This window comes from Oncorhynchus kisutch, linkage group LG30 (assembly GCF_002021735.2).
Source record: "Oncorhynchus kisutch isolate 150728-3 linkage group LG30, Okis_V2, whole genome shotgun sequence".
NCBI classification, from domain to species: Eukaryota; Metazoa; Chordata; class Actinopteri; order Salmoniformes; family Salmonidae; genus Oncorhynchus; species Oncorhynchus kisutch.
Genome location: NC_034203.2, coordinates 32,637,508 through 32,664,795, shown reverse-complemented (window position 1 = coordinate 32,664,795; position 27,288 = coordinate 32,637,508). Strand labels below are relative to the sequence as shown.

At 38.9% G+C, this 27,288-nt stretch overlaps 1 protein-coding gene across 1 annotated transcript in view; it reads right to left on the bottom strand.

The window, feature by feature from the left end:
- The window catches only part of LOC109879994 (protein-glutamine gamma-glutamyltransferase K-like), a 27,245-nt gene extending 9,430 nt beyond the window's left edge, over positions 1–17,815 (bottom strand). Inside the window, exons 1-4 of the mRNA XM_020472215.2 lie at positions 17,598–17,815; positions 11,913–12,190; positions 11,593–11,784; positions 1,050–1,301 (exon numbers count right to left, since the gene is read on the bottom strand). Of these exons, the coding sequence (XP_020327804.1) occupies positions 1,050–1,301; positions 11,593–11,784; positions 11,913–12,189 (721 nt within the window). The 5' untranslated portion in view covers position 12,190; positions 17,598–17,815. The remainder of the gene's footprint in view (positions 1–1,049; positions 1,302–11,592; positions 11,785–11,912; positions 12,191–17,597) is intronic.
- Positions 17,816–27,288: the final 9,473 nt, after the last annotated feature.

The window sequence follows — 27,288 nt, the reverse complement described above, 5'->3', positions numbered from 1 at the left end:
GAGAGAGAAAGAGAATGAGAGAGAAAGAGAGAGAGAGAGAGAATGAGAGAGAGAGATAAAGAGAATGAGAGAGAGAGAGAATGAGAGAGAGAGAGAATGAGAGAGAGAGAGAGAGAGAGAGAGAGGGACCAGCTGTTGTGCTCCATCATATGGTCCTAAGGCGGTTTGTACAGTAATTGTGGCAATGTCAACTTTTATGACAGGAAAGGATGGATTGGGCTACCTGCCAAACAGTACAATTAAAGACAGATAGCGCTATTCAATCAAAACCCTTTCCAGAAGGCAGAACAAACATCTTAATCAGATGAAACAAAGCATATTTAAATCAATGTAACCAGTTTCAATTTATGTTCATTTTACCAAGTATGTTCATGTACATCTTTAGTTTTAAATGAATCAAAACGCACATCCTGAAAGTGTTTTAATTCCAGAGACCTCGAAATAGAGGTTTTGATTGAACAGTTAGAGACAACGGTAAAGCAGGTCAACATCAATTGGCAAAGACCAGAGTCCCAAGCAGATGGACATGTGGTCTTGACTCACAGCCAGGGAATGAAACAAGTGTTCTCGGTCAAGCAGTGACTCTTTTTGTGATGGATAGCAACACGTTATTGGGCAGTGAGCTACGTGCCCTGCCTATGTGTACATTTACATTAGTGCTGTTCTGAGAGACCAAGAGGGTAAATTGTAGTCCCAGAACCAGCCTCCTCTGTGTCTGCTCTGGGATCTGTCACACTTGGCCCTGGTGTTTGAATTTGGCTGTCCCTATTGCAATGGAATAACAACATTGAAATACTAGACCTATATACAGCATCGAAGCTGAATTGTGATTCAATGCAATATATTTTTTTGTCCCACTTGTTTCACACTGTCGGTGAGCACGGGTGGGTGTTGTTTGGACGTCAGTGGCAATGGTCCCGAAACATGCAAACCCCGCCCACCCAGTTTGCTAGGCAAGCTAATCAAAGCGCAACTTTTATCTCTCTATCTACCTCCTCTCTTCTTCTCTCTACCTTCTGCCTGTCTCATAACACTCCACTCATCCTTACCTTCACACCATGGGTTGAACAGCATGACGACGTCTTTGCTGGGGTCGTGTGTGATGGCCACCTCCTGCTTAGGGCACTTCACCATCACAGTGAGCTTGTACTGGCCAATCACGGCTTTGGGATGCGAGTTTACGGACAGCTTGATCCTATTGCCGTTCTGCTTCACGATCTTAGCCTCCCAGCTGTGGTCCTCCAGTTCCTCCACCAATTTAATTATGATGTGTGTGCCCTTAGACACCATGGGGACAGGTCCTGTCAGACAAATGAATAAATGATTCGTTTACAATTATCGGGGTAGTAAAACAAAGCTTCAGGGTGATTTAAGCAGTGTCGTAACAGTGCAATATCAGTGTAATATCCATGTAATAACAGTGTAATATTATGTAATAACTCATAATATTGTTGTAATAACAGTGTACAAACAGTGTACAAACAGTGAAAATATTGATGTAATAGCATTGTCATAACAGTGTAATATTGATGTAATAGCATTGTCATAACAGTGTAATATTGATGTAATAGCATTGTCATAACAGTGTAATATTGATGTAATAGCATTGTCATAACAGTGTAATATTGATGTAATAGCATTGTCATAACAGTGTAATATTGATGTAATAGCATTGTCATAAACAGTGTAATATTGATGTAATAGCATTGTCATAACAGTGTAATATTGATGTAATAGCATTGTCATAACAGTGTAATATTGATGTAATAGCATTGTAATAACAGTGTAATATTGATGTAATAGCATTGTCATAACAGTGTAATATTGATGTAATAGCATTGTCATAACAGTGTAATATTGGTGTAATAGTATTGTCATAACAGTGTAATATTGGTGTAATAGCATTGTCATAACAGTGTAATATTGGTGTAATAGCATTGTCATAACAGTGTAATATTGGTGTAATAGTATTGTCATAACAGTGTAATATTGGTGTAATAGCATTGTCATAACAGTGTAATATTGGTGTAATAGCATTGTCATAACAGTGTAATATTGGTGTAATATTGGTGTAATAGCATTGTCATAACAGTGTAATATTGGTGTAATAGCATTGTCATAACAGTGTAATATTGGTGTAATATTGGTGTAATAGCATTGTCATAACAGTGTAATATTGGTGTAATATTGGTGTAATAGCATTGTCATAACAGTGTAATATTGGTGTAATATTGGTGTAATAGCATTGTTTTAACAGTGTAATATTGGTGTAATAGCATTGTCATAACAGTGTAATATTGGTGTAATAGCATTGTCATAACAGTGTAATATTGGAGTAATATTGGTGTAATAGCATTGTCATAAGTGTAATATTGGTGTAATATTGGTGTAATAGCATTGTCATAACAGTGTAATATTGGTGTAATAGCATTGTCATAACAGTGTAATATTGGTGTAATGCATTGTCATAACAGTGTAATATTGGTGTAATAGCATTGTCATAACAGTGTATATTGGTGTAATAGCATTGTCATAACATTGTAATATTGGTGTAATAGCATTGTACGGCATATGTGGAAACAAGTGTAATATTGTGTAATACATTGTCCTACAGTGTATATTGGTGTAATATTGGTGTATAGCATTGTCATAACGTGTAATATTGGGTGTAATATTGGTGTAATAGCATTGTCATAACAGTGTAATATTGGTGTAATAGTGGTGTAATAGCATTGTAATAACAGTGTAATAGTGGTGTAATAGCATTGTTCATAACAGTGTATATTGGTGTAATATTGGTGTAATAGCATTGTCATAAAACAGTGTAATATTGGGTGTAATATTGGTGTAATAGCATGTCAAAACAGTGTAATATTGGTGTAATAGCATTGTCATTACAAGTGTAATATTGATGTAATAGCATTGTCATAACAGTGTAAGATTGGTGTAATAGCATTGTCATAACAGTGTAATATTGGTGTAATATTGATTAATAGCATTGTCCATAACAGTGTAATATTGGTGTAAGATAGCATTGTCATAACAGGTGTAATATTGGTGTAATAGCATTGGTCATAACAGTGTAATATTGGTGTAATAGCATTGTCATAACATGTAATTTGGTGTAAATATTGGTGTAATAGCATTGTCATAACAGTGTAATATTGGTGTAATATTGGTGTAATAGCATTGTCATAACAGTGTAATATTGGTGTAATATTGGTGTAATAGCATTGTCATAACAGTGTAATATTGGTGTAATATTGGTGTAATATCATTGTCATAACAGTGTAATATTGGTGGTAATAGGATTGTCATAACAGTGTAATATTGGTGTAATATTGGTGTAATAGCATGTCATAACAGTGTAATATTGGTGTAATAGCATTGTCCATAACAGTGTAATATTGGTGTAATATTGGTGTATATAGCATTGTCATAACAGTGTAATATTGGGTGAATATGGTGTAATAGCATTGTCATAACAGTGTAATATTGGGTGTAATAGCATTGTCATAACAGTGTAATATTGGTGTAAAATTGGTGTAATAGCATTGTCATAACAGTGTAATATTGGTGTAATATTGGTGTAATAGCATTGTCATAACAGTGTAATGTTGGTGTAATATTGGTGTAATAGCATTGTCATAACAGTGTAATATTGGTGTAATAGCATTGTCATAACAGTGTAATATTGGTGTAATAGCATTGTCATAACAGTGTAATATTGGTGTAATAGCATTGTCATAACAGTGTAATATTGGTGTAATATTGGTGTAATAGCATTGTCATAACAGTGTAATATTGGTGTAAATTGGTAATAGCATGGTGAATAGCATTGTCATAACAGGTGTAATATTGGTGTAATAGCATTGTCATAACAGTGGTATAATTGATGTAGCATTGTCATAACAGTGTAATATTGGTGTAATAGCATTGTCATAACAGTGTAATATTGGTGTACTATTGGTGTAATAGCATTGTCATAACAGTGTAATATTGGTGTAATATTGGTGTAATAGCATTGTCATAACCAGTGTAATATTGGTGTAATATTGGTGTAATAGCATTGTCATAACAGTGTAATATTGGTGTAATAGCATTGTCATAACAGTGTAATATTGGTGTAATAGCATTGTCATAACAGTGTAATATTGGTGTAATAGCATTGTCATAACAGTGTAATATTGGTGTAATAGCATTGTCATAACAGTGTAATATTGGTGTAATAGCATTGTCATAACAGTGTAATATTGGTGTAATAGCATTGTCATAACAGTGTAATATTGGTGTAATATTGGTGTAATAGCATTGTCATAACAGTGTAATATTGGTGTAATAGCATTGTCATAACAGTGTAATATTGGTGTAATATTGGTGTAATAGCATTGTCATAACAGTGTAATATTGGTGTAATATTGGTGTAATAGCATTGTCATAACAGTGTAATATTGGTGTAATAGCATTGTCATAACAGTGTAATATTGGTGTAATATTGGTGTAATAGCGATTGTCATACAGTGTATATTGGTGTATAGTGCATTGTCATAACAGTGATAAATATTGGTGTATATTGGTTGTAATAGCATTGTCATAACAGTGTAATATTGGGTGTAATAGCATTGTCATAACAGTGTAATATTGGTGTATAGCATTGTCATAACAGTGGTAATATTGGTGTAATATTGGTGTAATAGCATTGTCATAACAGTGTAATATTGGTGTACATTGGTGTAATAGCATTGTCATAACAGTGTAATGTTGGTGTAATATTGGTGTAATAGCATTGTCATAACAGTGTAATATTGGTGTAATAGCATTGTCATAACAGTGTAATATTGGTGTAATAGCATTGTCATAACAGTGTAATATTGGTGTAATAGCATTGTCATAACAGTGTAATATTGGTGTAATATTGGTGTAATAGCATTGTCATAACAGTGTAATATTGGTGTAATATTGGTGTAATAGCATTGTCATAAACAGTGTAATATTGGTGTAATAGCATGTCATAACAGTGTAATATTGAATGTAATAGCATTGTCATAACAGTGTAATATTGGTGTAATAGCATTGTCATAACAGTGTAATATTGGTGTACTATTGGTGTAATAGCATTGTCATAAACAGTGTAATATTGGTGTAATATTGGTGTAATAGCATTGTCATACAGTGTAATATTGGTGTAATATTGGTGTAATAGCATTGTCATAACAGTGTAATATTGGTGTAATAGCATTGTCATAACAGTGTAATATTGGTGTAATAGCATTGTCATAACAGTGTAATATTGGTGGTAATATTGGTGTAATAGCATTGTCAATAACAGTGTAATATTGGTGTAATAGCATTGTCATAACAGTGTAATATTGGTGTAATAGCATTGTCATAACAGTGTAATATTGGTGTAATATTGGTGTAATAGCATTGCCGTCATAACAGTGGTAATATTGGTGTATATTGGTGTAATAGCATTGTCATAACAGTGTAATATTGGTGTAATATTGGTGGTAATAAGCATTGTCATAACAGTGTAATATTGGTGTAATATTGGTGTAATAGCAATTGTCCATAACAGTGTAATATTGGTGTAATAGCATTGTCATAACAGTGTAATATTGGTGTAATAGCATTGTCATAACAGTGTAATATTGGTGTAATAGCATTGTCATAACAGTGTAATATTGGTGTAATAGCATTGTCATAACAGTGTAATATTGGTGTAATAGCATTGTCATAACAGTGTAATATTGGTGTAATATTGGTGTAATAGCATTGTCATAACAGTGTAATATTGGTGTAATATTGGTGTAATAGCATTGTCATAACAGTGTAATATTGGTGTAATATTGGTGTAATAGCATTGTCATAACAGTGTAATATTGGTGTAATAGCATTGTCATAACAGTGTAATATTGGTGTAATATTGGTGTAATAGCATTGTCATAACAGTGTAATATTGGTGTAATATTGGTGTAATAGCATTGTCATAACAGTGTAATATTGGTGTAATAGCATTGTCATTACAGTGTAATATTGATGTAATAGCATTGTCATAACAGTGTAATATTGGTGTAATAGCATTGTCATAAGTGTAATATTGGTGTAATATTGGTGTAATAGCATTGTCATAACAGTGTAATATTGGTGTAATAGCATTGTCATAACAGTGTAATATTGGTGTAATAGCATTGTCATAACAGTGTAATATTGGTGTAATAGCATTGTCATAACAGTGTAATATTGGTGTAATATTGGTGTAATAGCATTGTCATAACAGTGTAATATTGGTGTAATATTGGTGTAATAGCATTGTCATAACAGTGTAATATTGGTGTAATATTGGTGTAATAGCATTGTCATAACAGTGTAATATTGGTGTAATATTGGTGTAATATCATTGTCATAACAGTGTAATATTGGTGTAATAGGATTGTCATAACAGTGTAATATTGGGTGTAATATTGGTGTAATAGCATTGTCATAACAGTGTAATATTGGTGTAATAGCATTGTCATAACAGTGTAATATTGGTGTAATATTGGTGTAATAGCATTGTCATAACAGTGTAATATTGGTGTAATATTGGTGTAATAGCATTGTCATAACAGTGTAATATTGGTGTAATAGCATTGTCATAACAGTGTAATATTGGTGTAATATTGGTGTAATAGCATTGTCATAACAGTGTAATATTGGTGTAATATTGGTGTAATAGCATTGTCATAACAGTGTAATATTGGTGTAATAGCATTGTCATAACAGTGTAATATTGGTGTAATATTGGTGTAATAGCATTGTCATAACAGTGTAATATTGGTGTAATATTGGTGTAATAGCATTGTCATAACAGTGTAATGTTGGTGTAATATTGGTGTAATAGCATTGTCATAACAGTGTAATATTGGTGTAATAGCATTGTCATAACAGTGTAATATTGGTGTAATAGCATTGTCATAACAGTGTAATATTGGTGTAATATTGGTGTAATAGCATTGTCATAACAGTGTAATATTGGTGTAATATTGGTGTAATAGCATTGTCATAACAGTGTAATATTGGTGTAATAGCATTGTCATAACAGTGTAATATTGATGTAATAGCATTGTCATAACAGTGTAATATTGGTGTAATAGCATTGTCATAACAGTGTAATATTGGTGTACTATTGGTGTAATAGCATTGTCATAACAGTGTAATATGGTGTAATATTGGTGTAAGCATTGTCATAACAGTGTAATATTGGTGTAATATTGGTGTAATAGCATTGTCATAACAGTGTAATATTGGTGTAATAGCATTGTCATAACAGTGTAATATTGGTGTAATAGCATTGTCATAAACAGTGTAATATTGGTGTAATAGCATTGTCATAACAGTGTAATATTGGTAATATGGTTGTAAATAGCATTGTCATAACAGTGTAATTGGTGTAATATGGGTGTAATAGCATTGTCATAACAGTGTAATATTGGTGTAATATTGGTGTAATAGCATTGTCATAACAGTGTAATATTGGTTGTAATATTGGTGTAATAGCATTGTCATAACAGTGTAATATTGGTGTAATATTGGTGTAATAGCATTGTCATAACAGTGTAATATTGGTGTAATATTGGTGTAATAGCATTGTCATAACAGTGTAATATTGGTGTACTATTGTGTAATAGCATTGTCATAACAGTGTAATATTGGTGTAATAGGATTGTCATAACAGTGTAATATTGGTGTAATATTGGTGTAATAGCATTGTCATAACAGTGTAATATTGGTGTAATATTGGTGTAATAGCATTGTCATAACAGTGTAATATTGGTGTAATAGGATTGTCATAACAGTGTAATATTGGTGTAATATTGGTGTAATAGCATTGTCATAACAGTGTAATATTGGTGTAATAGCATTGTCATAACAGTGTAATATTGGTGGAATAGCATTGTCATAACAGTGTAATATTGGTGTAATAGCATTGTCATAACAGTGTAATATTGGTGTAATATTGGTGTAATAGCATTGTCATAACAGTGTAATATTGGTGTAATAGCATTGTCATAACAGTGTAATATTGGTGTAATAGCATTGTCATAACAGTGTAATATTGGTGTAATATTGGTGTAATAGCATTGTCATAACAGTGTAATATTGGTGTAATAGCATTGTCATAACAGTGTAATATTGGTGTAATAGCATTGTCATAACAGTGTAATATTGGTGTAATAGCATTGTCATAACAGTGTAATATTGGTGTAATAGCATTGTCATAACAGTGTAATATTGGTGTAATATTGGTGTAATAGCATTGTCATAACAGTGTAATATTGGTGTAATAGCATTGTCATAACAGTGTAATATTGGTGTAATAGCATTGTCATAACAGTGTAATATTGGTGTAATAGCATTGTCATAACAGTGTAATATTGGTGTCATAGCATTGTCATAACAGTGTAATATTGGTGTAATAGCATTGTCATAACAGTGTAATATTGGTGTAATATTGGTGTAATAGCATTGTCATAACAGTGTAATTCAAATCAAAATCAAACTTTGTCACGTGTGCCGAATACAACAAGTGACTTAACCGGGAAATGCTTATTTACAAGCCCTTAACTCTTCTTGAACTGCACTGTTGGTTAAGAACATATTTACCAAGTAGACTAAAAAAAAAGTAATAATAAAAAGTAACACAATAAGAATAACAATAACGAGGCTATATACAGGGGGCACCGATACCGAATCAGTGTGTGAGGGTACAGGTTAGTTGAGATAATCTGTACATGTAGGTGGGGGTGAAGTGACTATGCATAGATAATAAACAGAGTAGCAGCAGTGTACAAAATGTAAATTGTCCGGTGGTGAATTGATTAAGTGTTCAGCAGTTTTATGGCTTGGGGGTAGAAGCTGTTGAGGAGCCTTTTGGTCCTAGACTTGGCACTCCGGTACCAATTAGTGTCATGTCGGTGTAATAGCAATGTAATAACAGTGTAATATCGGTATAATAACAGTGTAATGGTGCCTGAAACCCACCTCAACAAACTACGCAATGTACAGGGGTGCGTTTGTAAATGCACTCTGGCTATCTACTTCAATATCAGAGCACTCTCATCTGAGTGTGCCAGAGCGCAGAATAACTGATGAATTTACGAACGTTCAACACCTGTTGAATATGGCTGGTGTTGGTAAACGTCAGCACAAAAGCATCATTAAATTGTTGCCAGCAGCACAGTTACAGTCACCAATGCTCTGGATAACATGAAAACAGCCTAACCAGCTCTGATAGGACGAGTAAAATGATCAGAGTGAGATGGTCTCTCATTTTTGTCTGGAAGTAAGCTAGCCAAAGTTAGCCAGATAGCTTGGGTGCTTGACTGCCTTTGTGAGGTCAGAACACTTGGATCAACCATAATCCTCGGCCAGAGCGTCCAGTGTGCGCTCTGAACGCTCAGAGAGCGAAACACTCTGAATTTACAAACCTACAATCTGACAAAGGTCTGAATTTACGAATGCCCAGAGCGCACTCTGGCACTCCAGATTTAATTTCTGAACACACCCCAGATAGATATGGATTGCTCTCTTATCTCTGATGGAAACAGAGCCAACCCACATTGCATTCCTACCTTTCCTGAACATGTCAAAGGGCTCACTCTTCAGTCACAAAAGGACCACACTAAACCAACATTTAAATGTGCATAGATTCAAACATACACACGCACCCTTAACAGCTGCACATGACTGGCACACACATTCTATTGTAGAGGCAGGAAATCACATTCCTCTCGTAACCATGGAGATGGCCATTCCAATACCATCACACTATACTTGGCAAATGTCAATGTTGACTATTTATACAGAGTGAATGATTATGTACATGTGAGCTTGCTTGTCTGTACTTGCATGTGTGAAAGAGTAAGAGAAAGCTTTGCAAACCAGTGAAACGTTTTAGTTGAATTTACCTTAAAAGATACGAAATAAGGTAAGATAGTGGAATGACAGTGGTCTGTCTTTAATGGTAATGTGTAGTCTTATATGCAGAAAAGTGAGAAAAACCAGTGTCCACATCATTGCAATTCATAGTCTGCTGTCCCAGAGAGTGACAGGGCCAAACCAAGTGGAAACCACAAATGTGTCACTGTCATACAGTTCAGTTCAGCTGAGATAAACACAGTGTAGTACTGTGAAAAGTCCACTGAGAGCATAGACACAGAACGTCCTCACAAACATATAGAACCTCATAAAGTATGTGTGCCTGTGTGCGTAGGCCTATCACATCTCTAGGCTGGTGTTTTGCTTTAAGCTAATGGGTTTCTCTCTGTCTCTCTAAGCGCTTGTTGAGAGGTAATCTATCCAAACACTGTCTCTCTACTAGCATTGTTAGTAAGGACAGCCGCTGAATCCTTATTAGTCTCCATAGTTTGGATTCCTTATGACGGAAAAATTGCATGTGTCATTTTGCAAATACACATAGTGTGCAGGAGATCTTTTTCTCTTTCAGACCTCCAAGGTTTTGTCAGACACACTCAGGAAGTCATTCAAGGCAACAACTATAGAGCATCCTTCTTTCATATCATATGATTTCCTCTTCTTAGAATGAATCATAGTTGTGAAAGTGAATTAAAGATGTGTTTTTCCTGCCCATATGACTGACAGGAAACTGGGCTATATATAGAGCCTGAGTAACAAGGGCTTTGACCCTTCACCTCTGCAGCAGTTGGTATGAAAGAAGAGGAGTTCTTCCTGGTCAGCTCACAAGATCAGGAAAAACTCCTGGCCACATCAAAACAGCAATATGTGGTGGAGAAAGAGTAATGGCATTACTTGTGAGCTTTAGCCATAATATACTACCAAAGTCATAAATATCAACTAGCGGCTCGGCTAGCGGATAATCCTGAATAAATCGTGAAAAATTATTAGTGAGACAGTTACAGACGCACAAATATCATACCCCCAAGACATACTAACCTCTCACCACTAAAATAACAGGGGAGGTTGGCATTTGTTGAGGGGATATGATATTTGTGTGTCTGTAACTCTCTCACTCATCATTATTCATGATTCATTCAGGATTATCTGTAATGGTTAGAAATGGTTAGAAACATATTCTATTCTTATTTACAGTAAAGGTGAAACACAACCAAAACAAACAGCAAACACATCCAACAAGTTTATAGAGTCACAAGCTTGATGTAGTCATTATGTGCTAGGAATATGGGACCAAATACTTCACTTTTTACTACATTAATACACATAAGGCAATTTGTACCAATACTTTTGGTACGCTAAAATGGGGGGGGCTGATATTTCTAAACGGTTCACCTGATATCACCTGATACGGTTCACCTGATAAGAAACAAATCACACTGTCCCAATACTTTTGGAGTTCACTGTATGTCTTAAGCGGTGTAAATAATGTTCACAATTCTAATTCTAATGTAACAGCTGCCTATCTGCCTTCCTTTCTTGTGTCTGGGGACCCAGGAAACAGCTGGACACATCCTACAACTTGATAGTATATCATGTTTCATGTAAAGGACATACTGTACTGTACCAAGGATAACAAAATAGCCTTTTTGTGAGAGCCCTCAAAGTCAAACTGACCTGTCTTGAGCTCCAGGTGGAGTTTGTCTGTGTTGGAGTTGAAAGGTCGCGACAGCTCCAGTTCCATCTGGAACGTCTGGCCACGTCGGATGATGAGCTCATTGCCATGGTAAAGGTTGGTGTGATGCTCCAGGCGGTTCTGACCCGTCTTAGAGCTCAGTAGATCCACCGAGCGCACCGACAACATCAGTTCTGAGAGAGAGATTTAAAAAGATAATGCAATGGTCAGTGCTTACTGCTTATATATAGGGCCAGGGGTTTATGGGGTTACTATTATGAACTAATGAATTTGATTGATTTTGTTGCTTCATGTAACCTACCTTCCAGCTCGTTGTCTCCAGTGTGGGGCTGAGGAGGCTCGGGGAGCGTGGCTGGTTTCACCCCGTCATCCGTGATGACAGTGTCTGTGATGTCATACGAGCTGCTCTGGCGTCGACAGCAGCAGGGGCACATCTTCTGAAACCAACGGCGACAGCCTCCCTGCTTCTTAGAATTAGACTCTGCCTCCTTCTGGTTGGTTATCTGCACTGTGGTTCGGGCGACGCCATGGAAACGGCCCACAACAGAACCACTCACCGTCGACCGGTCTCCTGGCATTCTGAGAGGGGTGATACAGAAGTTAGAGACGAGATGAGACTGTTAGAGGGGTGATACAGAAGTTAGAGACGAGATGAGACTGTTAGAGGGGTGATACAGAAGTTACAGATGAGATGAGACTGTTAGAGGGGTCATACAGAAGTTACAGATGAGATGAGACTGTTAGAGGGGTGATACAGAAGTTACAGATGAGATGAGACTGTTAGAGGGGTGATACAGAAGTTACAGATGAGATAAGACTGTTAGAGGGGTGATACAGAAGTTACAGATGAGATGAGACTGTTAGAGGGGTCATACAGAAGTTACAGATGAGATGAGACTGTTAGAGGGGTGATACAGAAGTTACAGATGAGATGAGACTGTTAGAGGGGTCATACAGAAGTTACAGATGAGACTGTTAGAGGGGTGATACAGAAGTTACAGATGAGACTGTTAGAGGGGTCATACAGAAGTTACAGATGAGACTGTTAGAGGGGTGATACAGAAGTTACAGATGAGACTGTTAGAGGGGTGATACAGAAGTTAGAGACGAGATGAGACTGTTAGAGGGGTGATACAGAAGTTAGAGACGAGATGAGACTGTTAGAGGGGTGATACAGAAGTTAGAGATGAGATGAGACTGTTAGAGGGGTGATACAGAAGTTAGAGATGAGATGAGACTGTTAGAGGGGTGATACAGAAGTTAGAGACGAGATGAGACTGTTAGAGGGGTGATACAGAAGTTACAGATGAGATGAGACTGTTAGAGGGGTCATACAGAAGTTACAGATGGGATGAGACTGTTAGAGGGGTGATACAGAAGTTACAGATGAGACTGTTAGAGGGGTGATACAGAAGTTACAGATGAGATGAGACTGTTAGAGGGGTGATACAGAAGTTAGAGACGAGATGAGACTGTTAGAGGGGTGATACAGAAGTTACAGATGAGATGAGACTGTTAGAGGGGTCATACAGAAGTTACAGATGGGATGAGACTGTTAGAGGGGTGATACAGAAGTTACAGATGAGACTGTTAGAGGGGTGATACAGAAGTTACAGATGAGATGAGACTGTTAGAGGGGTGATACAGAAGTTACAGATGAGATGAGACTGTTAGAGGGGTCATACAGAAGTTACAGATGAGATGAGACTGTTAGAGGGGTGATACAGAAGTTACAGATGAGATGAGACTGTTAGAGGGGTCATACAGAAGTTACAGATGAGATGAGACTGTTAGAGGGGTGATACAGAAGTTACAGATGAGATGAGACTGTTAGAGGTGTGATACAGAAGTTACAGATGAGACTGTTAGAGGAGTCATACAGAAGTTACAGATGAGATGAGACTGTTAGAGGGGTCATACAGAAGTTAGAGATGAGATGAGACTGTTAGAGGGGTGATACAGAAGTTACAGATGAGATGAGACTGTTAGAGGGGTGATACAGAAGTTACAGATGAGACTGTTAGAGGGGTGATACAGAAGTTACAGATGAGACTGTTAGAGGGGTCATACAGAAGTTACAGATGAGATGAGACTGTTAGAGGGGTCATACAGAAGTTAGAGATGAGATGAGACTGTTAGAGGGGTGATACAGAAGTTACAGATGAGATGAGACTGTTAGAGGGGTCATACAGAAGTTACAGATGAGATGAGACTGTTAGAGGGGTGATACAGAAGTTACAGATGAGACTGTTAGAGGGGTGATACAGAAGTTACAGATGAGATGAGACTGTTAGAGGGGTCATACAGAAGTTACAGATGAGACTGTTAGAGGGGTGATACAGAAGTTACAGATGAGACTGTTAGAGGGGTGATACAGAAGTTACAGATGAGACTGTTAGAGGGGTGATACAGACGTTACAGATGAGACTGTTAGAGGGGTGATACAGAAGTTACAGATGAGACTGTTAGAGGGGTGATACAGAAGTTACAGATGAGACTGTTAGAGGGGTGATACAGAAGTTACAGATGAGACTGTTAGAGGGGTCATACAGAAGGTAGAGATGAGACTGTTAGAGGGGTCATACAGACGGAGATAAATAGTACTCATATTGGAGAGTGCCGAGATAAAAAAATGAAAGGATAGAAAACAAGAGCAATTGACTGAGAAAATCTATAAAATACCAACAAATGAAGATACAAAAGCACGTCAACAATTCAATGTTGGAGAGGTTAAGTGCACACATTACTTGGACAACACTGTTGGACAACACTGTTGGACAACACTGTTGGACAACACTGTTGGACAACACTGCACAATAATCCACTGAGAACGATAGTAACATTACTATTCCTATACTTGATCTTTTCCTCCCTCCATTCCAGAAACTAGCTTGTTTTCTTTTTAATCTTTTCTCACAATTACCACATTCCTGACTCACACTTTTTTTCAACAGTCTGCCTTTCCCAAAGCATGCCAGGGTAGTTAGCCTTTTGTCCCAGGTCAGGCACTCCCCAAATTCCCCAAACACCCCAGCAGAACTCTTGACTCACTGATTGATGCCGGACCCTACAGCCCCACCTAGCCACAGATGTATGTGTGTGTAATCTCTAGAAATGATGGGAAACAATAATCATATTTTCATGACAACGCAGAGCACTTAATTAATCCCAGTTACATCTAGTTCATCTTTTTAGACCGCCATTCATCAAACTGAAAGGTTAGGGGAACCATGAGACTATGAATCTGAGTGGATCCAGACTAGAGTTCAGGCTTCAACTCTGAACATAATGGGAGTTCAATGACAAATGTCAGAGGTCAGGTGAGTTAAAAACAAGAGGAACATGAAGCATGTTTAATGAAAACCACGAGGAGTTTCCAACCATGGTCTCCATCTGTACTTTCTGCTGTGTCTAAACATAAAAGACACTTTAATGTGTGTAGAGGCTAGTGAAAGAGTTTCACAAACCTTTTGATAATTAAGACTGCTAAGAGAGCAAAACAGAAAGAACATAGGAAGAAGCTCAGAGGGAGTAGAGTGAACAGCGAGCGGGTGTAGCAGATGGGTGTGTAGTCATGGTGGGCTTAGTAACTATAGCACTGTGTGTGTGTTTGTGTGTTTATAGTTGAGTGCATTCAAGCGTGAGTGACTGATTTCTAAACTCCTCAGTCCACATGCTGGTCCAATAATGTTCCCCTCCCTTACAGTCATCCAAATGTCCTAAGAATTGTCAGAAAGAGACTGTATTGTGTTTTTGAAAAAGAGCAATACATGTCAGAAGCATTACTTATCATGTAACAATGATGACAAATGCAAATGCCAAAGTCAAAATTGCTTGCAACATACAATTGGGACCCCGCCCAAAACGACCCTGTTTCTAGCACCACTCCACAATGTTTCCATGGTCCTCTCATTCACCCGTGCCTGCCCCTGTCCCTCCACATGTTTCCCTCCCGCACAGTGGGTTTGTTTTTGGCAGTTAGCACCTTGCTAGCATGATTGGAATGCACACGGGCCACTGAGATAAGAGCTTATAATTCAATGCACTTTTCCAACAATAACACCCAAATACAATGAGTTGAAGCCTGCTTCCCCAACACACATAAAACATCCCTCAAAGTGACGCCTGATGTAGATAACACCCACGATCAGCATTAGTTTAAAAATGAAATGGCATGCAACATATATTCTATCTCCACTTGTTTGAGAACAAAGGTCAATAGACCACATGAGAGGTGAAATGATGGCAGAGGTCATAGGATAAAGTGTAAAAATGGCACATGATATTTCATTGGTTATCGAAGCACACCAGCTAGCACATAATGTTCTGAGAACCATTTGTTTCTTAGCGCTTGGTCAGAGTGTGGTTGTCCTATGGTTATTTTGCATACAACCTTCCCACAACTTTCTGGAAATGATGCAGGATAGTTGCTTGGCTTTGGACCATTCTCAGCACATTTAAGGAACTTTCTTTTCTTGGTACTTCATTACTTTAACAGAAGGTAAAAAATTCAAACATTTACATTTTGGTAAAGTTCTAGGAACATTCTCCAACTGGTTTGACATTGGGAATGTTCTCAAATTGTTCAGAGAATGTTAAAAAACAGTACTTTCAGTACTTTAGCATAATGTTTCCTATAGATTTCCCCATGGTTCTATTGAAAGTAGTTCTCAAATTGTTCAGAGAATCTTAAGATAAACTTTTTTTTTTAAACACAAGAAAACTTTAGTAACGTTCAGAGAATGTTTTAATAATGTTATTTAAAAACATATACAATCTGTTCTCAGCATCAACAAAACTCTATCTTCTATCTTGTTAAGTGTGTTCAGGTGTGTTGGCCGCACCCACAAATCGGCCACACCTGATCTTAATGAGTGCTTGTTTCCTTTGAAATGAGTCTACTTGAATAGACTAAAATAAACAGCTGTGTATGCGTAAAAAAAACATGGCATGCTAGCTCCATCCTGGTGGCACAGTGGAATAATTACATGGATAGAGAAGAGAAGATTATGTTTGAATCTGATGCCGTGTCACAATAAAAAAAATAACTGCGTTTGCATGATTAATGCCTAAGGAAGTGAATTTCCATGTATCCAATCTGTGCTTGGAGTTCTAAAAAGTTAACCCAAAATAATCTAGCAGTGTTATTAAACGTCTTATTGAAACATTCAGTGAAAGTTTTAAGGAGTCATTGTTATAAGTATTTATTTTTCTTAATTGACTTGCTTAAATAAAATAAAATAAGAAACTCAAAATAATGTTTATAATTCTCAGAGCGTTAATAAAACCTCCCAGGAAAACTTTCAGGGAACCATATTAAAATGTTCTCAGAACCTCCCTGCAACCTAAAAATTAACATTCCCAAAACAGCCAAATGTTCACTTCAGTTCTCAGAACGTTATAGCTTGGTTCCCAGGAAACCTATAGCTTGGTTCCCAGAACCAATGGGAAATGAGAAACGTAGGTTCCCACAACTTCCAAGGAACCACATGCTAGCTAGGCAACATGATGTGAGGGAACAAGACAACCTCTTCTTAGGGAGAGAAAAATGTGTTTTAATATCAGCATGGTATCTGAAATATTTCTGTGGACGTAAGTTTGCAATGGGGAATACTTATGAGCAGAAGAGCCTTGTGACACTGGAGCCAATAGGTCTAACACCCATCAACCCATGTCAAGTGAAACGTAATATTTCTCAACTGAGCTAATAACTCTCTCTATCTACCATTTAATTGCCTGGTATTTTGCTTAGGCTACATGATCAATAGGCTACATGAGCACTTTCCTCTGCCTGCCTTTTATGAGCTTCTCACTCACTGCAGTGAGTGTCTAACGGTTCGCAAATCAGCAAAACGCATCCCGACTGATACAGTTGTGGAAAACCTCATCACACGAGTATCCTACCACAGTGTAACTATTTGTCAAGAGTTGTAAGCGCATTTTATAAATAGGTCATTTAAATACGAATGAATGAAAAAATCCTTACTTTGTCTTAGGTGATGGCTTCTTGATTCACCAAAAAAGTTTGAGTGCGTTTTAAAGTTTTCAATGGCTCTCCGTTCTTGTATGATCAGGTTTAAAAGTTTTTCTTACCAGGTTTAAAAGTTTTTCTTACCAGTTCCTATGTCTCTTACATATGCGTCTTAGATACTGTTTTATACACTCCTAAGGAATGCAAACGGCATTTGATTTGACACACCCTCTGCTTCAAACCTCCCCTCCCCCGCCCCTCCAGTCACCGTTAGCACAGTAGTAGGCTATATCAAATGAACCATTGTAGCCCAGGATGTCCCGTGTGGAGCATCGAGGCACAGCATAGCAAACCCGCAGGTTACGCAATAGCAGGCCGTTTGTTTCCAATGCAGAAAGGGAGGGGAAATACAGGGAAAGGCAGTGGAGCGAATAAAAGAAAGGCACGTGGTAAGAAAAAAAAGCGACATAGGGCAGGAAGTGAGTAACAAAGGCTGGTCATCACCCTACCCTACCCTCATCTACAGTGGGTGGACTGTGATGATCATATCCATCACCTTTGGATGCAGAGGCAGCTGAATATAAACTGTCCATTCTAAACTAAGTCAAAGGACATTTTAGCATCTCCAATGTACGAATTAAACCTCAACCTGAGTGGGTGCAAGACATAATACTGTAGGTCTTCTCATTCCCTCTCTAAATTTGGATACAACTCATCACTATATCCTAATGCATGTAAAGACAGTGAGTGAGCTAAACAGTAGGCCTACGCACAACACACACACACATCCCTAAAAAGGTTAGTATGGTCTCATTCCTTGTCAACTTCCCTTAATGACTTTCGGTTCTGTTTTACTTCACACCCCTGCCTCACTTTTTCATAACTCATGACCTCACAAGCTGGACCCCATCTGTGACAAGAGTTCCTCTGAGTTCCTATCGTAATCTTCTCAGAAAGTCATATCCTGGATCATTATCCTTTTTGGTCATGGGGCTGAAATGTCAAGCTGAGGCAGATCGAGAGTTTGAGCAGAATAAAAATAGAAATAAAAATGAATGTTGGTCTTTCAGAATTACATTCAGTCAGAAACAATGACACATGATGACATGAGAACATCTAATTTATTAGTCTATACTGTAGGTTTTTGTCAAGACCTGTGTCCAATGTGTGCTCTCAGAAAACTCTTCCCACATTCCACATCGATGGAACAGTAGTGGAGAGGGTAGCACGTTTTAAGTTCCTTGGCATACACATCACAGACAAACTGAATTGGTCCACTCACACAGACAGCATCGTGAAGAAGGCGCAGCAGCGCCTCTTCAACCTCAGGAGGCTGAAGAAATTCGGCTTGTCACCAAAAGCACTCACAAACTTCTACAGATGCACAATCGAGAGCATCCTGGCGGGGTGTATCACCGCCTGGTATGGCAACTGCACCGCCCTCAACCGTAAGGCTATCCAGAGGGTAGTGAGGTCTGCACAACGCATCACCGGGGGCAAACTACCTGCCCTCCAGGACACCTACACCACCCGATGCTACAGGAAGGCCATAAAGATCATCAAGGACATCAACCACCCGAGCCACTGCCTGTTCACCCCGCTGTCATCCAGAAGGCGAGGTCAGTACAGGTGCATCAAAGCTGGGACCGAGAGACTGAAAAACAGCTTCTATCTCAAGGCCATCAGACTGTTAAACAGCCACCACTAACATTGAGTGGCTGCTGCCAACACACTGTCAATGACACTGACTCAACTCCAGCCACTTTAATAATGGGAATTGATGGGAAATTATGTAAATATATCACTAGCCACTTTAAACAATGCTACCTTATATAATGTTACTTACCCTACATTATTCATCTCATATGTATATACTGTACTCTATATCATCGACTGCATCCCTATGTAATACATGTATCACTAGCCACTTTAACTATGCCACTTTGTTTACATACTCATCTCATATGTTATACTGTACTCGATATCATCTACTGTATCTTGCCTATGCTGCTTTGTACCATCACTCATTCATATATCCTTATGTACATATTCCTTATCCCCTTACACTGTGTATAAGACAGTCGTTTTTTTGGAATTGTTAGTTAGATTACTTGTTCGTTATTACTGCATTGTCGGAACTAGAAGCACAAGCATTTCGCTACACTCGCATTAACATCTGCTAACCATGTGTATGTGACAAATAAAATTTGATTTGATTTGATTTGACATTCAACTCATCACGCAAACGAAAACACCTGTCACCAACACCTGAGTTCCAAGTCTCCCGGTGATGTTCCCACCCACTAGGCATACACTGGTTGAATCAACATTGCTTCCATGTCATTTAAATTAAACGAAGTTTAACCAACGTGAAATAGACGTTGAATTGACGTTTGTGCCCAGTATGTCCTCACAGAGACCTGTCATGTAGAAGTGGAGGGGAAAGTATGACTTGGCAGGTCTGTGGTTTACTTTATCATCACAAACTGCCCTGCCCTGTCCTGTCTAAACTTGCCCTTGCAGAGTGATAAATAATAACTTTAACATCATGTTGACGTGATTGAATGTGATGAAGAAGGTAATAATCAGGATGCACTGAATAGATTCTCTTACAAAACCTTTGTCCTACAAAATCTCACAAAACCACCCACTCTTTAAATCTCAGGTTTATACGTATATGTAAAAAAAAATGTATGCTTGTCTTACTACAGTACACCAAACACAGTCTAGAATTAGACTTCTTGTGATTGAGGCTGAGGGTCAAGAGTCACGATTGGTATGTGCCATATTGACACTTTGTTAAATAATAATGGAGTCACCTCTCCCATTACTACTGCAGCTGACGGTGTAAGGAAAGTTTTTTTTAAATTCAGTGGTCAACGGCAGCTCAAACATCTTTGGAATCAGGTTGTGACTAAGACCTGAAAGATGAAAGCTGACCGCTACCTCAAGTCTACTGCATAGAATCTGAATAATCCCTGCAAATTTTGGCAAGTAGTGAAAGGTTTGGAGTGCAAAAAAAATGCACAACTTCCTAAACAACTGCTGGTAGACACATAAGCGGTAAGTGAGAAAACCTCTATTTTGAACTCTTTCAATCAGCATTTCCTTGACGCAGGCAAATGATTTGAAAGTGTTAAATGTCAAAATGAACACCCTGTGTAATTACCTGATACCCCTGTCTATTCCTTCTCCAGGTTCTCCTTCTCACCCTTCTCAGTCTCAGAGGTGTCTAGAGACCTGATGGCAAATTGATGTCAAAATCATCCCCTGCCCCTGATGATCTAGACCCCCGCCTTCTACAATTGGCTGCTGACATCATTGCTATGCCTTTAACATGCATCTGCAACCTCACCTTAGAAAGTAATGAAATCCCCAAACTATGGAAATCAGCATATTTGTCCTACCTTTTTTGGAAGGAGGAGATCCCACTCAGCTGAACAACTATCGGCCCATATCTAAATAGTCTGTTTTGGCAAAAGTAGTCCCTAGTCAATATACAGTTTATGGTCTACCGTCAGGAAAACAACATTCTGAGTGTCATGCAATCAGGTTTCAGGTCAAGCCACAGCACTGCGACAGCAACCTTGAATGTTTTGAATGATATCCACTGTGCCCTGGATGACAAGTTGCATTGTGGATCTTGTGTTCATAGACTTTTCAAAAGATTTTGACATTGTCGACCGTACTGTCTTTGTGCAGAGTTTGAAGTGTATCAGGATTACTGGTCATGCTATGGAGTGGTTTGTGAACTACCTGTCAAATCGAACCCAGCGTGTTAAGGCAGATGGTTGTACCATAGATCTGTGCTCAGGTGTGCCTGAAGTATGCATTTGAGGCCTCATATTGTTTATTATATATCCATTGGTTGTTTTTTTTACCAGATAAGTTGAATAAGAACACATTCTCAACAACAACCTAGGGAATAGTTACATGGGAAAGGAATGAGCCAATTGGAAGCTGGGGATGATTAGGTGGCTATGATTAGGTGGCTACGGTATGAGGGCCTGATTGGGAATTTAGCCAGGACATCAGGGTTAGGCTGTCATTGTAAATAAGAATTTGTACTTAACTGACTTGCCTAGTAAAATAAAGAATACAAAAACAACACCCCTGCTCTTAGATCTTTAGTGACCACAGAGAGTCAGAACACCAGTTCAACATTCCATCTGAAAGACAGATTTGTGATTATAATTTTTGTTGACCAGAGGAAAGAGTGCCTCCTACTGGCCCTCCAGCCCCACTTACAGCAGCATCTGGTCTCCCATCCACAAAACAGCCAGACCAACACTTCTTTGCTTCAGAGGCAAGCCAGCAGTGAGTGGTATGCTGCTGACATGTTGAGTCAGCTGTTGTACATTTTTAGCTGAAATCGTTATTCTCTACTCTAGTGGCAGCAGTTCGACTTTTGAAAAGGCTCAAACAGCTCCTACTTGTACATATTCTGTTGAATGGTTTTAAAAGATCTTTGAGCTTTTTAAGCAAAAGCTCAAACAGTTTTTAACACCATTTAACAGAATCTGTACCAGTTGGAGCTTGTACTAAATTCCTCAAAATCAAACTGCATGGTATTTTTCCAATAGTAAACACTGATAACCATGTCATTACTACATTGGAAGGACATTCCATAGAGTTTGGATAAGATGACAAATTGAGCTTCACTAACCATGTAGAACCTTGTCAGGAAACTCAAGTTGCGTATTGAGTTTTATTAACGGCACAAGGCTTTATTTGTCTTTGCCAACAAAGGGGGTTGATTCTTTGTACTTTTCTTTCTGTGTTGGAAAATGGTGATAATATATATGTGCAAGCCTCAAGCTCTACACTGAAGGCTCTTGACTGTCTATCATGCATCCTTCGTTTTGTCACTAACCAGAGATGTCTAACTCACCTTTGTGAACTTTACAATGCCGGGTGGACATCGCAAGCAACACGCAGACTCAAACACGGGTACATTCCTATTTATAATGACATTTTTGTAAAACGGTCATTTTATCTATCATCTCTTCTAGCTTGAAACGAAAACACATACATTGTTACGGTATATGAGTGAAGAGGTGTGGAGTCAGGCGCAGAGAGCAAAAGGATGTGGGAAAAACACGCTTTAATGTCCAGGAAAAATAACATGAACAAAAGTAGGAAAACAAATGATCAGAAATAATAACGGACAGCGCGAAACCCGAAAATGCAAACAAAATACACTCTAACACAAAACAGACGAACAAGCCCGCACGAAACAGAAGCGGGCTGAACAAACTTATATAACCCCACCCTAACAACCAAACAAGAAACAGGTGATACCAATCAGACAAAACCAAAGGAACACAGAACAAAGGATCGGTGATAGCGAGTAGACCGGCGACGACGACCGCCGAGCGCCACCCGAACAAGAAGGGGAGTCACCTTCGGTAATATTCTTGACATACATGTACAAGCTCAGATCCTAATCTTGTTTTATGCTGACAGTTCCAAACATGAAAAAAATATATATTTTCATTACCAAGCCCCTGGGTCTTGGAATTCCCTCCAAGCCAACCTAAAGCCAACCTATCCTTCCTGTTTGGCCCTGTCCGGGGGTGTCCTCGGATGGGGCCACAGTGTCTCCTGACCCCTCCTGTCTCAGCCTCCAGTATTTATGCTGCAGTAGTTTATGTGTCGGAGGCTAGGGTCAGTTTGTTATATCTGGAGTACTTCTCCTGTCCTATTCGGTGTCCTGTGTGAATTTAAGTGTGCTCTCCAAAATTCTCTCTTTCTCTCTTTCTTTCTCTCTCTCGGAGGACCTGAGCCCTAGGACCATGCCCCAGGACTACCTGACATGATGACTCCTTGCTGTCCCCAGTCCACCTGGCCGTGCTGCTGCTCCAGTTTCAAATGTTCTGCCTTATTATTATTGGACCATGCTGGTCATTTATGAACATTTGAACATCTTGGCCATGTTCTGTTATAATCTCCACCCGGCACAGCCAGAAGAGGACTGGCCACCCCACATAGCCTGGTTCCTCTCTTGGTTTCTTCCTAGGTTTTGACCTTTCTAGGGAGTTTTTCCTAGTCACCGTGCTTCTACACCTGCATTGCTTGCTGTTTGGGGTTTTAGGCTGGGTTTCTGTACAGCACTTTGAGATATCAGCTGATGTACGAAGGGCTATATAAATACATTTGATTTGATTTGATTTTGATTTGAAAGCCACAGGACCTGATGTCCCTAGAGGAGTTCAAAGGTCAAATAGATTAACAGGTTCGTGAGTCATGTAGCTGTTTCTAGTTGTCACCCAATATCACTAGTCAGCATTGCCTTATGTAGACTTGTGTTGTCTACATGTTCTTTACTGGCGTGTTGCTTTTCATACGGATGTATCTTCGTCTGGTTGATGTTATGTGCCTGTTTGTCTGAAACGGTTGTGTTGATGCTGCTGCCTTGGTCCAGGTCTCCAGGTCTCTATTGAAAAATAGATTTGTATCTCAATGAGACTAACCTGTTTAAATAAAGGTTAAATAAAACAAGCATTGGGGAAAGGCCAAGCCAGGGTCAGAGCAGGTCTTTCAGGTATTGATTCTATATCATCACTGGACTATAATACTATCAATGTTTCTCTAACAGGATATGGGTTGGGTCAGGGCTGGTATTTACAGTGACTTGCAAAAGTTTTTCCTATTTTCTTGCATTACAACCTGTAATTTAAATGGATTTTTATTTGGATTTCATGTAATGGACATACACAAAATAGTCCAAATTGGTGAAATGACATGAAAAAATAACTTATTTAAAAACATTTTTTTAAATGAATAATTGAAAAGGGGTTGGTGCATACAGTTGAAGTCGGAAGTTTACATACACCTTAGCCAAATACATTTAAACTAAGTGTTTCACAATTCCTGACATTTAATCTTAGTAAAAATTCTCTGTCTTAGGTCAGTTAGGATCACCACTTTATTTTAAGAATGTGAAATGTCATAATAATAGTAGAGAGAATTAATTATTTCAGCTTTTATTTCTTTCATCACATTCCCAGTGGGTCAGCAGTTTACATACACTCAATTAGTATTTGGTAGCATTGCCTTTAAATTGTTTAACTTGGGTCAAACGTTTCGGATAGCCTTCCACAAGCTTCCCACAATAAGTTGGGTGAATTTTGGCCCATTCCTCCTGACAGAGCTGGTGTAACTGAGTCAGGTTTTGTAGGCCTCCTTGCTCGCACACGCTTTTTCAGTTCTGCCCCCAAATTTTCTAGAGGATTTTCTAGAGGTCAGGGCTTTGTGATGGCCACTCCAATACCTTAATTTTGTTGTCCTTAAGCCATTTTGCCACAACTTTGGAAGTATGCTTGGGGTCATTGTCCATTTGGAAGACCCATTTGCAACCAAGCTTTAACTTCCTGGCTGATGTGTTGATATGTTGCTTCAATATATCCACGTTTCCTTATGCCATCTATTTTGTGAAGTGCACCAGTTCCTCCTGCGGCAAAGCAACCCCACAACATGATGCTGCCACCCCTGTGCTTCACGGTTGGGATTGTGTTCTTCGACTTGCAGGCCTCCACCTTTTTCCTCCAAACATAACGATGGTCATTATGGCCGAACAGTTCTATTTTTGTTTCATCAGACCAGAGAACATTTCTCCAAAAAGTACGATCTTTGTCCCCATGTGCAGTTGCAAACCGTAGTCTGGCTTTTTCAAGGTGCTTTTGGGGCAGTGGCTTCTTCCTTGCTGAACGGCCTTTCAGGTTATGTCGATTTAGGACTCGTTTTACTATGGATATAGATACTTTTGTACCTGTTTCCTCCAGCATCTTCACAAGGTCCTTTGCTGTTGTTCTGAGATTGATTTGCACTTTTTGCACCAAAGTACGTTCATCTCTAGGAGACTCCTTCCTGAGTGGTATGAGGACTGCGTGGTATAGTTATGCACGCTCAAGTGTTCTGTTTTTATGTCTGATTTCTTGTTTGTTTTACAATAAAATATATTTTGCATCTTCAAAGTGGTAGGCATGTTGTGTAAATCAAATGATACAACCCCCCACCCCCCCCAAAATACATTTTAATTCCAGGTTGTAAGGCAACAAAATAGGAAATATGCCAAGTGGGGTGAATACTTTTGCAAGCCACTGTACTGTAAAACATTGGCCATAGCCCATTTCAGTCTTTAAAGAGCTGAACTATTCGAATAGAGCATATTGAAGAGCATGGGTATTTACCTCGACTAACCTGTACCCCTGCACATTGACTCGGTACCGGTAACCCCTGTATATAGCCTCATGATTGTTATTTTATTGTGTTACCTTTTTAGTACATTTTTTCATGTTTTACTTTAGTTTATTTAGTAAATATGAACTCTACTTTCTTAAAACTGCACTGTTGGTTAAGGGCTTGAAGGGTAAAGCATTTCATGGTAAGGTATACACACTTGTTGTATTCTGTACATGTGACAAATCAAATTTGATTGGATTTTGATTTGACTTTGTATCTTTGGAGCCCTGAAATTCTTTAAACGGAAATAGGCAGACAATGAATTGTTTAATATAGTGACTTATGTTTTGTTGGGCTGGGTTTTAAGAAGGCAAACCAACACAATGAAGAACATTCAACAGGTGATCAAATCAAATCAAATCAAATTTATTTATATAGCCCTTCGTACATCAGCTGATATCTCAAAGTGCTGTACAGAAACCCAGCCTAAAACCCCAAACAGCAAGCAATGCAGGTGTAGAAGCACGGTGGCTAGGAAAAACTCCCTAGAAAGGCCAATACCTAGGAAGAAACCTAGAGAGGAACCAGGCTATGTGGGGTGGCCAGTCCTCTTCTGGCTGTGCCGGGTGGAGATTATAACAGAACATGGCCAAGATGTTCAAATGTTCATAAATGACCAGCATGGTCGAATAATAATAAGGCCGAACAGTTGAAACTGGAGCAGCAGCACAGTCAGGTGGAAGTTGAAACTGGAGCAGCAGCATGGCCAGGTGGACTGGGGACAGCAAGGAGTCATCATGTCAGGTAGTCCTGGGGCATGGTCCTAGGGCTCAGGTCAGTTGAAACTGGAACAGCAGCATGGCCAGGTGGACTGGGGACAGCAAGGAGTCATCATGTCAGGTAGTCCTGGGGCATGGTCCTAGGGCTCAGGTCCTCCGAGAGAGAGAAAGAATGAGAGAAGGAGAGAATTAGAGAACGCACACTTAGATTCACACAGGACACCGAATAGGACAGGAGAAGTACTCCAGATATAACAAACTGACCCCAGCCCCCCGACACATAAACTACTGCAGCATAAATACTGGAGGCTGAGACAGGAGGGGTCAGGAGACACTGTGGCCCCATCCGAGGACACCCCCGGACAGGGCCAAACAGGAAGGATATAACCCCACCCACTTTGCCAAAGCACAGCCCCCACACCACTAGAGGGATATCTTCAACCACCAACTTACCATCCTGAGACAAGGCTGAGTATAGCCCACAAAGATCTCCGCCACGGCACAACCCAAGGGGGGGGGCGCCAACCCAGACAGGATGACCACAACAGTGAATCAACCCACTCAGGTGACGCACCCCCTCCAGGGACGGCATGAGAGAGCCCCAGCAAGCCAGTGACTCAGCCCCTGTAATAGGGTTAGAGGCAGAGAATCCCAGTGGAAAGAGGGGAACCGGCCAGGCAGAGACAGCAAGGGCGGTTCGTTGCTCCAGAGCCTTTCCGTTCACCTTCCCACTCCTTGGCCAG